Below are 13,634 nucleotides of genomic sequence, written 5' to 3' on the forward strand. Positions count from 1 at the left end.
AACAAACGGGCTGAAGAGAAACAGTGGGGTGTATAGAAACAGCCTGCTAAAAAAAAATTGATGGCTAAAATCATTAATTTAAAAATTTTCTAATTTTAAAGTTATTTGCCAACATTATTAAGAGATATTTATATTGAAGAATTGAATTTTAATGCTTCTTTAAATAGACTGTTTCTATTCACCCCATTTTATGGTGTATGTTTACATATACATATATAAGTATAAGCAAATTAATTGAGGAAAATAAACCTATAACATACATAATGAAAAATATCACATAAAAGAACAGTATGTACCAAGAATTAAAAATAATTTTTTGTTCAAATTTTTGGCTTCATGGCAAAGGACATAGAAGTTATGCCTTATTTGTAGAAAATATTTAGATAGTCCAGTAAAAATTATCTTCCCGGATTTAAAATTGCAATATTATGTTATCTGCATTTGACAAAAGTTGAACAAAGAGTTAAAAGATTTATTGACAAAATTTGCAACTAAATACTAAAGTGCAGAATTGGGAAGAAAATGAAAATCATATTTGAGGGTTATACAAATCTTATTAAAGCTGACTTTCAAAAATATAAATGTTGATTGTATGTAATGTTTTGACATTGTATATATTATTCTTATGAACATAAATCACAGACTGATCACATAAGTGTATTCATTAGTAAATGTCAACAAATTAATGATGTGACTACTAATTGGAAAATTTTATCTCATTTTAAACTAAACAAAGTGTTTAATTTTTTTTTCACAAATCAACATTGATGTAATATTGTAAATATTATGTGTGCTTAATTTCACAAACCCTGTGGAACATTTTTTATTCATTGTAGTTATAAGTCATGGAATTTTAGGAACTCATTCATCATTGAATGGTCTGAATAACAAAATGTACAGATAGAATGGGCTAAAAGTAATGTATGGTTATACCTTTACTCACAAAAAAATTAAAATAATTGTACTGTTTCTCTTTTTGTCACAAAATTGGGTTATGTAATTTATCCTAACAAATTGTACATGTTTTATAGTACAGTATATATTGCCAAAGAAAAGGCCCACTTTTGTTTCTTTGTCACTTTCATGTGGTTACACTGAACATTATAGGCATAATGTAACTTATTCCAGAAAATCAAATTTTTACTACCTATAGTGTTTCAATATAATTTAATAATAATTATCCTATTTTGAATTAAGATTAGATTTGAATTATCAAAATTATCAGATTCATGCAGTTAACAATTCAATTAATATTTTATTAAAATGTCTCACAATCATGTAACTTTGTGCAGAAAAATATTTTTTTCCCAGTACAACAAATGGAACAGACTAGCAAGATATTTGTGCTTGTTGTAAATAGGGTCACTAGAAAAAAAATGTCATACAATGTTTATGAAAATTATTATTTTAGATATTTAAGTGTTTATGAATACATACTAGTTTCTGTTGAAATATAATAATTTTAGGTATCACACTAAGTTAACAGATAGCATAATTATTTTCACAACAGATTTATTCTTTTATTTACCATAGTATTTAAGGAAAAAAATACATCTGTATTATATTGTCAGATATTCATAATCGGACTACCACATGAGTATTATTTTGCGAACCAATAATTTTACGAACCATCTGTGCTCACGATTTTGTTAAGATGGAAGAGTTCTAGAGCAATGAGTATAAAAAAATTTTAAAATTGTTGTAGTGGCTTCTGTATTACTTTTTATAATCAAATAAACTACTTTTTGTTAATATATTTCATTTGTAGATACAGTTCCATTACAATTTTATGGAATGTATAGATAATGTATAAAATTTTATAATAATTAAATTGGAGTTCATTTAGTTCCCTTCTTTCTTTCCTCTTAGAAGAATGCTATTAAGAAATTTTCCTTCCATTAATTGATTTCATGTCATATAAATATTGGGATAATTTTCTGCACAAAGATACTTCCGTGGAAATGTAAAGTTTGACAAAGCGTTCTTGAGTACGCACATGATTGGTGTCATGTGTCGTCGAATGGCTTTTACTCTCGGCACCTTGCTTCTTGTCAGACAGGAGTGTGGGACGTGTCGATTGGACAGAGCGTAACCTGGTGCTTTGTTTTATGGTTTTTTTTTGGAGAAAATGTTGTCCAGCTCATCGATCCGCAAGATGAAGAGGGGTGAACTGGAAGAGGAATTGGCCAAGCGAAACCTCCCTCTTCATAGCACGCTCACCAAGATGCGTTCCACCCTAGCAGAGTATTTGCGAGAGAATAAAGGTGTCAGGGCTGTCGTATTTGAACAGGTTGGTTAGGTATTTAAGTTGTACGATTCTGGTTCGCTGTTAGCCCATAACAGCTATCATATTTTGATTGGTTTGTAATTTTGTATTTAGGTTGTCTGCAATCGGAAAATATCTTGTTAAATAATTCCAAGTTCAGGAATTGTGTGTCATAATGTAAATAACGTTTAGAATTTTGTATCTAATTTTTGAAGGCATACAAAAAGACAGTTTTAAGTATTGTAAATTAGAGAAACTTGAATTTATTAATAAAATAATTTAATGGTTCTGGAAATATTGATGACATTTTATGAGATTGCACTAAATAAGAATCATCAAGAAAACTTATGCCTAGTAAGTTTGATAAATCATTATCACACGTTGCATTGCCCTTCAAGTTAATGTGCTCCTGGACTGAATGCTTATGTACAAGTAAGGTAGCCTATGTAATGTGTGTCATAGGGTTGAATGTTTGTCATATATTTCATAGGTTTTTTTTGTCACTTTTGGTTAGTTTGATTCAATTTTTCCCTCAAAATATGTTGTGCAAAACGAGAAACTATTATTACATTCTGCTATAATTGTGCCATTTCCTCTGTGTGCAATCTAAAGACATTCACACTCATTTCTTTCCCTGCAGTGTCGCATGTGATGTTTAGTTAGCCCTTTCTGTGCACAATAATTATAAAAAGTTAACTTTGTGAAAATGGGTCTATCATCTTAACTATACTGTTAGAAAATGTGGGGGGGGGGGGGGGGGGGGGTCAGGGTTCAAAAGGATAGCTTGATTAAAAAACTGTCTATTTATTAACTGCACTAAATTTTTGTCATATGTTAATTTTTCAAACTGTCCAGTGTTCTTATGCCAGTTGATTGAAACCTAATGAATCAAATAAAAACACGTCTTCTATGGTTCACCTCCGCTCAGCACTGTCCATACACTTATCTGGCAATTCCCACATGTGCCGCTATACTTCTTCGCCTTGTCTATATCACCATGGATTCTCGAAGTCGCTCATCGCCGAAGAACTAGCATGTTTGCCACTTTCTTCCTGTGGAACTTGCTGTTGTTACTACCCTAACTCCTCTCAAACTCTTGCTTCCTCCCGGACTCTCTGACACATATGCACCCATGCCTCGTATACATCACATGCCCTTGCCCTTGCACACACTGTACTCATCTGCCAGGGCCTTTCATACCTTCATACCTTCCACGAAGGCACATCAGAATATCTGGCAACCCGCGCTATGCAATGATGGCGACGGTCGAAACCCTTTCTGACATCTCTGCACCAAGCCAAGGACTCTTGAGCGACATGTTCGGGCATAGTCACAGAGCGAGTAAAGTCTGACAGAGATATTACTCCCATACTGGTGTATAAACATCTCCCACCAAGACAAAATCAAGTGCAATGGTATGACCACCCTTTCATAATGTTTCATGTTCCCACAATAAGGGTGAGAATTTAGATAAACTAAAATTAGTTACCTTTATAACCATTTACAGGGTTTGTATGCTGCCTTAATATATTTAAAGAGTCCTTAATTTGTCTTAAATTGAATAAGGGCCCCTTAAAATTTCACTAAGAATCCTTAATAACTCCTTAATAAAGACAGCATGAAATTAATGGATTAATGCATGGTTTTTAATGTTTTTCTTTCTGACGTGGCAGCAAACTACACTTTTCACATGCCCAGTACAATTGGTGAATTTCAGGCCACATTTTATATATAAAAGATTGAGTTTTTTTTTGTATACCACCTTTGAACTAAAAACATGTGTTTGTGTTATACTTAGAGTAAACTAATTAAGTAGATGTAATGGTACGGTCAAATGAATGTTGGGGCTTGTGTTATATATGTGTTCCAGAGATAATCTTGCCTGGGCAATTAAGAAAAAGGAGGGGAGTTGATCTGTTGGAGTCAAACTAAAGAACATTTTTTTTTCGTATTTTTTTTTTTTTTATGGATTTTGTGGTATTACAAATAGTTTTCCTTAAAAAGTCCTTCATTATTGATTGCCCAGGAGGGTAGGAACCATGATTTCGTATATTTGAAGATGCAAAAGAACTATTTTTTATGTTATTGAAAAACAATTGCAATCACTCGAATACAAAGCTTACCTTTAAATCATACTGATTGGTGTGTTGTTTCACAGTTGCTTATAGCTTAGGGACTAACTTCAAATGAGAGCTTCGTAGCCCGTATCCAGTGTCAGCCCTCCGAGCATGGTGACAAGAAACGCCCTTCTCAAGAACGCTCCAGGTGTGAGGGGCTGGTTTTGTTTGACAGGGCACCACCATGCACGCATGGCCCACCTCGTGACAATACACATCATCACTTTCTTTATGTGTTTGACCTTCATGCCACCAGTTTCTTATTCATTGATTGGAATCTTGAAATTTCTAATGCTTGCAACAGCCATATTGTCTATCCCAGTGGTTCCCAAACTTTTTCAGCTGGTGACCCACCTTTCCTTATAGGAATACCTCCACGGTCTATCGGTTCATGGTGGAGTAAAAAAATCTTATTTGTATAGTATCCCTTTCTTATGTATATATAATTTACCATCAAATATTGCAAATATATATATGCTCTTTTTAAGATGACGATTGATTATTGATAAACAATTTGTGTTCTGATTTGAAAATGGTTGGCAAAATATAAGCACTTTGTAGCAAAACAGTTAATTATTTAAAAATATATACATGTTTGCACACAATTCGATTTGTTTCTATTTTTATTATCTTTTCTGATGGTTTATTCGATGGTTTCTGATAGTTTTAGGATCGAGTCGCGACCCACCTGTAACCCTTCCGCGACCCACTAGTGGGTCGCGACCTACCTTTTGGTAACCACATCCATTTGAAAGTGACTCCAAATTATTTTTAGATTATAATTTAATTCACTTCCTACCAGTGATTTTTTTTTTTTTAACTCATAAATTCTTGACATTTTATTAAAATATTACCACATTGTTTTATGATATTTTGGGAATTAGTTGGAGGTCAGTTTCAGGAGTCCAGGTAGTGAGAGTAAGTAACATTCTATGTAGACAAATGTGGTTTTATCAAAATAATTTTTTGAAGTCATTTACTAAACATATTGTGAACTGCAAAAATGTTTTGTATGTTTGTGTGTATGTATGTTTGTATGTATGTATATTCTGCTGGTAAACAAAAATCCATATGAATAATAAAAATTGAGGTATTTCTCTAAAATGCATGGTATAAATATAATGTTCAGTGTATGCATTTAAACAAGGTTATGTCCATTCACATGTAGGTAAAATAGGAAAAAAAAGGAATGGTACTCTTAGTAGCACACCTTTTACATTACATATTTCTTGTACATGCAAGTCATTAGGTTACGGTACAGGACAAACAAGATTAGCCTAGATGTGATAAGCTTGTGAATAGCGGGGTGATTAATATAATCTTCATGTACTGTGTTTGGCAATCTCATATCAGTAGAGGATATTTTGTGCAGTGATTTTTTTTGCAGTAACAAATGTTTGTGTAGTATAGTGCTAGTCTAAATTATTCACATAAGTTATATAAATTAATAAATGTCATGTTTTAAAAAATTTTATTTTATCTTACAATACCACAATTATACAAACAAATTTTTGTATTGACTTTATCAGTAGTATTATTGAATTTTACATTTCCTCCAAATATTTTTCCTCAAATAAATATTGTCTCTTTCAAATACTGAAGAGTTGGTATTTGTGGATTTGACTGGCCCATCCTTAGTAGTTTTATTTCCCTCACCTCTCTCTCCCCCCTCCTCCCCTCCCCCAACTTAGTTGTTGTGCTCTTCATTAGTGCAATAATTTATAAAGTTTGTAATAAGTGGGGGGGAAAATCAGGGAAAGTTGAAAACAGAATCGTGTATTTAGTGATTTGAAAGTAAAATGTTTATTTTTCACCTGACAGTAGTAATCTTGGAAAGATGAGTCTAAAATGAATTTTCGATAGATATTTTGCAAAGATAGTTTTTAGGGCAAATAATGTAAAGTAATTTATAATCTTTTAAAAATTACTTTATTTTGTAAATGATGTACAAAAACCTTTTAGGAAACTTTGGTAATTTAAATTATTTTTCCATAATGTCATTAAATGACACATATTTTTGTGAAGTTTTTTGTGTTACAACTTGTGTCTTTATTGATGTTATAAAAATGTATTTAAATAGGTTTGCTGTTAATCAAATTAATGCAGAATACCATATTTACCAATTTTTTTTATTTACTTATTTTTTTCCCCTGGTCCCAGCAAGGTGGCGTAGCTTCAAATTTTTGGACTCCCGTACGGAAAGATGCAGGTTTGAATCCCAGACCATTCATCCTTATGTCGCAAAACTGTGGCTTTGCAGTGCTATCACCAATATGGGGTTAGTAGATGTTCAGACTCTTCACATTCTGGAAAGTCGGGGAAGTTGGAGTTGGTCACGGAAAGACAGGGAATTCACTCAAAACTCTGGAAAAATCATGGAAATTTCCCTGTGATAGTAATGTTAAGGGGAAACGACATGCTCCAGTCTAAATTAACCCAGGCTGTGAAAGCATTTTTTCTTATATGATGTCTTAGTGGATGCACACTATAAAATGAAATCTTAACTTATGCAAGGTTCAGTTTAAACTTTGCTGGCCATGGGGATGGTGAAAATTCGATTTTGTTTGTTTCTTTCAGAAAATTGAAAAATATGTAAATTGTTAAAAACATTTGTCATGGAAATTATAACTTTTTGGCCTGGTAAATAGTGTGTACACCCTGATGTTGAGCAGCAAGACTTCATCTATGTGCACCGGTCGAGTTCAGCATTGTGGAATGCTCGTGAAGTGTTTGTACGTTAAGTTGCAGATAGTTGCGTTTGAAATACTTTCACCGTGATGTTACAGTACATCGTGAGGATTGGCGACATTCTTGTGAAGAAGTCTGCTGGTGCCGACAAGATTTACCTCTGATCTTCGGTTGTGATTCAGTTCATCTGAAATGTCTCCAGCCTACCTGGGCACTTATACGGTGTGCAAAGCTACAGAAAAAACCTTGTGATGTAAAAAAATTGTTGAAGATATCCTAGTGGTGTCTGTTTACAAAAAGAATTTCAAAGTTCCTTGAGGGTAGATTAGTAGTTCTGTTTCTTTATTTCCTTTTTAAACTTATTTAAAATGCTGGTTCTCAGAATAATTTTAGGCGTGGAACACGTGGTACTGATCCCACAAGCGACTTGCATTACACCTTTATCTTCATTTTTCTGTCGTATAACGTTATGGTTACTACTGAAATGCATGACGAGAAGATTGTGCCAGTTCAGAGACCAATTCCGTGCTAGAAGCACCAGCGAGCGTCGCACTTATCATCCCGCCTTACTAACTCAAATACACCCATGACTGGGTGGGCCCCATAACACTGAAGTGATTGATTTAGTCTCTAGAAATTGACAGGGTTAATTGGCAGCAGGCGTTTCATGTGAAGAAGTGTTACAGATTGCTTTTCTTCATACCATGTTGTACATTTTCATGTCAGTTTAATTTATAGTAAATCACTTGCATTTAAAAAAAATAAGTGTTTATCTGCACCAACAGTGAATATGATTCAGAAAAGAAAAACAACCTAATATTTTTGTTTGTGTGGCATATAAAAAATATTTTAGTTTTACTGGCAATATTCATGTTAGAAATAACTGTAATTTCTGCAGAATTTAAAAAAAAAATTTACACATTACATGAAAAATTCTTTTGTATCAAATAGAAAATAAAATTTATAAAATTATGTTTTTTGCCATCCCCTCTCAAAAAAAAAAGTTATCTGTACTGTATTTGATAATTTAATGTATTTTTTGCAGCACATGAGTATGAAATTGTATTTCTTTCAATATTTTTATTCCTGTACTCTTTTTGTTAAGCAATATTGTTAGCAACATCAATAATTGCTTGTGATGATCGTCTGTAGCAATGTATCATTGTTGTTTTAATGTTTGTTGCATGGTTTATGTGGTTGCATTTCATACAGTGCTCTTAAAATTTTATAATTGATAGGTTTTTAAAATTATTTTCATGTGGCTTGCGAGTAAGTTTTGCTGCTTTGTGGACAGTTCTGGCCTAGTTTAAATACAAATATTTATTTGAAGACACTGAATGTTTGGTGTCAGCAGTGAGTGAGGCTATGAGTGATGACTGGGTTCAAATCCAGAGCTAAGATTTGTATGGTGAAATGTGAGTTTCGTTACAGTCAGTCTCCCAACTTTACAAAACTCCTGTAAGAATATTCACAGACAAACTCTAATATTTCTGTAGACTCCATTAAGAACGAATATTTCAGGTGGTCATTTGTAATTGATAAATAAGGATGTGGGTGGACAAAGGTGTTTGCTAAAGGGAATAAATGATCCAAGCTTACACTGGTTGAATGATATATGATGTATAATAGATTAGGAAAAAATTTTCATCACAAGTTTTAGGGTTTCTGGATTACTCCATTAGAAATAAGGAATGAAACATTTTTTTTAATGCATGTCTTCAAAACCCCCCTTAACTCCAAACCTCCTTCTAGGATTTCAAGTTCGGCTACTCCATTTTCATGGCATTATATTTTTATCTATGACTGTTCATAACAGTGTTTCAATTGCATGATTTAAGTATTGTGTTTTGTATAAAATATTGGTTTTGAGATGTTATCTGCTGTGTTTAAAAGGTCAGGCAAATATTCGAAACTAAGGTTTTTGTCTGGCTAATTACCTGGTGGTCACACATAAGGTGTTTTTCTGATTTTCTGGGGTTTCTTATGCCTCCTTAATATCCTTCAAAAGTCCTTAAATTTAACTTTTATTTCTTAAGAGCCATTAAATGTCCTTAAATTTCACCATGATCCAATAAAACTCATTAATAACATGTTTTTCAAAGCACATAAAAATTTAAAAAAAATGTTTTTGTTTTTTTTAATTATTTCGTTTTGGACTCTGACAGCAAAGTAATGTTTTGCTCAAGCACTTTGTTGGTGCTTAGCGATGCTGTTTAGCTCCTAGCATACTCTTTGTGCTGGCTTTTCTTTTTTCAGTGGTGAAGCAGAGAATTTTCATTTATTTAATTTTCTGATAGTAATAGAATTTGGCTTGGATTAAACTATGAGTAAAAAAGAAATCTATATTTATGCATGTATCTCTGAAGACATTTCAATCCTTAAAGGATTCCTTGAAACCTCAATTTTTATTGCTGTAAAATGGTACAATTCATGTTTTCCACATCTAAGAGATGTATGTATACGAATTTACTTGTGTGATCACACTTCTTCATAAAAAAAATCTGGAATCGGCAAAGAAAGAATCCCTGCGGGTGGAGCAGGGTTGAATGTCACTGGTCTTGTAGTTCTGCTCGACCTAGTAGCCAGCATAACCCTTGTTTGTTCTTTTCCCATGTTGCCTTTCATTCAGAGGTGCGAGTTGTGCCCCAGCAAGGATGGGGCCCTTAAGCGGACCGACAACGGTGGCTGGGCCCACGTCGTCTGCGCCCTGTACATTCCGGAAGTGCGCTTCGGCAACGTGACCACGATGGAACCCATCGTGCTGCAGATGATACCGCAGGAGCGATTCAGCAAGGTGAGCTGAGCTGGATCGTGATCCCCGGGTGATGTTTGCTGTGAAGGACGGGCGCTGAGTTAGTCCAAGTGCCCCAACCCCTGCATGGTAGAATCTTTCTACTCTGGCCAACTCTTCATCCAGACCATCCTCTGTCTCCTGTACTTTCCCACATTTAGTGCATGCAAACTTGCATCCCGCATGAAAGTGCCCAGGGTTTCCCCTGTGTCTATGCATGGTTTCACCTGGGCCCAACTTAACTAGTATTTTAAGACTAGAGATAATCGTGAGGGGAGTTAGTCATGGCGACAATTGCTGCCATGGCTGGCCAATCCCCTCCTGGCACATGATGCATGCGACCCCTCTCCCTGCATGGCTGATCCCAGCATGACTAAGGCGTGATAGGCTTCGGCCTGAGATGCACTTAGGTCCCTCCCTAACCCGGACCCCTCCCAAACACACTTAGTTTTTAGTTAGGTTAGGAAGAAAAAAATTGTGCTAAGTTACTCACCAGGTAGTGTGTACGCTCACGCCGTGTGGGCTCAAGATCCTCGGATTTAAATATGCAACACTGGTGTTTGGTCCAGACACACTCATGTTACGATTTTTGGTGCTGAAAAAACTTTGCAGGTTTTTATTTTCAATTGGCTTGTTATTACTGTGTCATTGATTTTAGAACAATCCAAAAATGAATTTTCTTGTAATTTTTTTTTTTTTAATTTAATTCTTTTGCCACTCTGTGAAAGTATGCTAAGTTCAATGAGTTATTTCTTTTTTCTAGGTCAGGCAGAAAAGTTATTTTTGTGTGCATGCCAATGAGTGTAAGAATTATATTTTGATTAAGAAGAGTCATTTCAGGATATGTAGGTATGTAGTCAAAATTGTATACAACAAAACTAAGGGACCCTATTTTTATATGTTATATGCTGTATATAAACATGTGAATCAAAACAATGGTAAAGGTGTGTACACCGTAACACTCCAGTCCTCCGACTAGCTCAAATTTGGTTTAGAGTGAATGTACATAAACACTTGAGGTTTTGTTGAATGTTTAAGAACATATTTAAGTTCCATAAAAAATTGATATTGTCAACGATGGATTACTGAAGTAACGTATCTCGGACAAAAACTGATTTTTACGGTTTTTAGTTATTTACAAGTCAGCATGGCTGCCATCTTCCGACCACTTAAACAAACAACTTCAGTGACTCAAAACAGATTTATTGCATCTTGATAGATAGTGAAAGTGGAAATATTACATACTGTTTGCAAGAAAATGCAATGGTTGATTGTAACTTACAGTCCAAACTGAAAAACTCCATCCTCGGAACTATGACGATTTTAATCACCCATTGTTTTAGGCTGTTACCAATGACTGGTCAAACAAATTCTAATTTAAAATGTTCTAAAAGACTTCAAGATCGCATAGCTCGGACTACAGCTGCGAAATTGTCACTACATTAATATATTAATTCTGAGCCATCACCTGACACGTGACCTCTTAGTACCTTGCACAGTTGCTGACTGACTCCATGGCCGTCCTTTGTCTTCTCAGAGGAAAAAAAAAGGTGTTATTGTGACACAATTTCTGACCTATCACAAAAATACACCCAAAAACATCAGCCATTACTGGTGCATGGCAGCAGCACTTCGATTAAATCAGGAATCTTTCTCACGCTTGCAGAAACTCTGTCTCTCTGTCATTCTCACTTGACTGACAAAACTACTGCATCAGTTAGCTTTCAAAAAAAAAACTACAAAGAAAATCACATGAACACACACAAAACTTAACCAACCAATAAAATATAGGTAACAGCAACTTTAAACAACTTTGTGAAATTGAAGTAAAACATTTTAAAAATAGTTTACAAATTTGACTAAGGAAATTATGGTTATAAAACAAATTGCTACTTGATCAAATTCTTCTCAAAAAAATAAATAGCTGTTATTTACATTATATCAAAGAACCTCACCAAGTACTGAAGATGATCAGGCAATATTATAAGTCATTATTCAAACTTTTTAACAAGTGGGGAGGGGTAGCCTGGGTGGTTGTACATTTGCGAGCTGAACTGTTCATGGTCCGCACTCAAACTGTTTGATTAAATTACTTTCGCAACAAACTTCCAGCAAACCCTAGGAAATGAAAAAAACCAATAGTGAACCACTAGCAGTCATTTGTTAGCCAACTGGTTTGTGCATTAAAATCATGTCTTTGCACGAGGGAAATTAAGAGATTTTGGTCTGGAGATACATTCATCTCAACACCTTTTCTCCTTCAGGCATCTTAATTTTTTCTTAAATTTTCATTATGTTAAGGATCTCATAGTAAAAATTAAGTTCACAGATATTAATCTTTTCCAGGGAATTTTATTTTGACAACTTCAAGATTAAATTAAAAAAAAAACTGGAACAAAATCAATAGACATGTAAAATTAAATATATAGGATATAGACTCTCTCTCTTTCTCTCTCTCTCTTTCTCTCTCTCTCTTTCTCTCTCTTTCTCTCTCTCTCTCTTTCTCTTTCTCTCTCTTTCTCTCTCTCTCTTTCTCTCTCTCTCTTTCTCTCTCTTTCTCTCTCTTTCTCTCTTTCTCTCTCTTTCTCTCTCTTTCTCTCTCTTACTATCTCTCTCTCTCTGGCACACACGCACGCCCCATCCCGTGCACGACATTTTCTCCTGCCCCACCTGATTCTTTCAACACAGAAATGTTATTAGCTATCTTTGTTAGCATATGTGAAATAAGTTGTCTGCAAATACTTTTATGAAGCCATTATATTCTTTTAGGAATATATAAACATTATTTATATTTTTTAAATCCATTTATTGTTACATTAAAAATTGCTGTAAGAAATTTGATATTAATTCATTTTGTGTGGTCCTTGGATTAGTTTCAGAAACAATATCAGATGCTACAAAAGAGTAAAGTTGACCATTGCTGATAGATGATGGAGCCTGGACATGCGCAAGCAGAAAGAAAATCAAGTGAACTGCACACGACACCATCCCAATGAAATTTGTGAATTTCGTTCTGTTCGTTATAAAAACCAATAGGAGGTAGTTTTGCGAGAACTAGCGGCTCATGAGTGGTTTGACTTGGAAATGTATACGCACCTTAGCACATTTACGATACCAGATGTTCCTTCATTCCTGGGCCCAAAATGTAGATTTAGAGTGTGTAAGTGCCATAAATTTGCTTTAGCAATTAGTTTCTGAAAGACCAGAACTGTGACAACTATTGCTTTTATGTAGAGATGCACTCACCTTCCTAATGTCGTGTATCTATGTGGGCCATGACGTGATATATGATGACAAATCTCTAAGAAAGTGAGAATCATTTAATTAACAAACATAATAAATTAACAAACATACACATGTGCATCATTTAAAAGAAACTTGGAAAGAGTGGTAAGACTTGTAATTCCTTTGTCAGCAACTTCATATATACAGTAGAACCCTGTTATAATGTTCCTGCATATAATGTTTTCCTGCTTATAATGTCATATTTTAAAAGTCCCAATATTTCCCCCATAAGGACAATGTATTTATTTCCTGCATATAACGTTCATAAATAGTGTAATTTCCTGCTTATAATGTTTGCTTTCTAACATTCAATAAATGGGGAAAAAATGTTTTAAAACCAAATTATTCCAACACTTACGATAAAAAGTTTCCTTTATGTATGTTTATGTTAACAATCACTGCCATACAATACATGATGTTTGTTAAAATACAATTTTATGCAATATACTGAAGGTACACAATGTTCATAGTTACGCGTCAGTTGGCA

The 13,634-nt window shown here is 34.1% G+C and overlaps 1 protein-coding gene across 8 annotated transcripts in view; it reads left to right on the top strand.

Moving 5' to 3' along the window:
• LOC134531901 (zinc finger protein zfp-1-like) overlaps nucleotides 1-13,634 on the top strand; it is a 78,193-nt gene that overhangs the window by 14,813 nt on the left and 49,746 nt on the right. For 4 of the 8 annotated variants that reach the window (XM_063367923.1, XM_063367926.1, XM_063367924.1 and 1 more), the window contains exons 3-4: nucleotides 2,126-2,290; nucleotides 9,701-9,865. In XM_063367923.1, coding sequence (XP_063223993.1) covers nucleotides 2,126-2,290; nucleotides 9,701-9,865 — 330 coding nt within the window. Of the gene's footprint in view, nucleotides 1-2,125; nucleotides 2,291-9,686; nucleotides 9,866-13,634 lie in introns of all 8 variants that reach the window. The other 4 variants (XM_063367928.1, XM_063367929.1, XM_063367930.1 and 1 more) reach the window with 2 other exon arrangements.

Source organism: Bacillus rossius, chromosome 5, assembly GCF_032445375.1.
Source record: "Bacillus rossius redtenbacheri isolate Brsri chromosome 5, Brsri_v3, whole genome shotgun sequence".
Taxonomy (NCBI): domain Eukaryota; kingdom Metazoa; phylum Arthropoda; class Insecta; order Phasmatodea; family Bacillidae; genus Bacillus; species Bacillus rossius.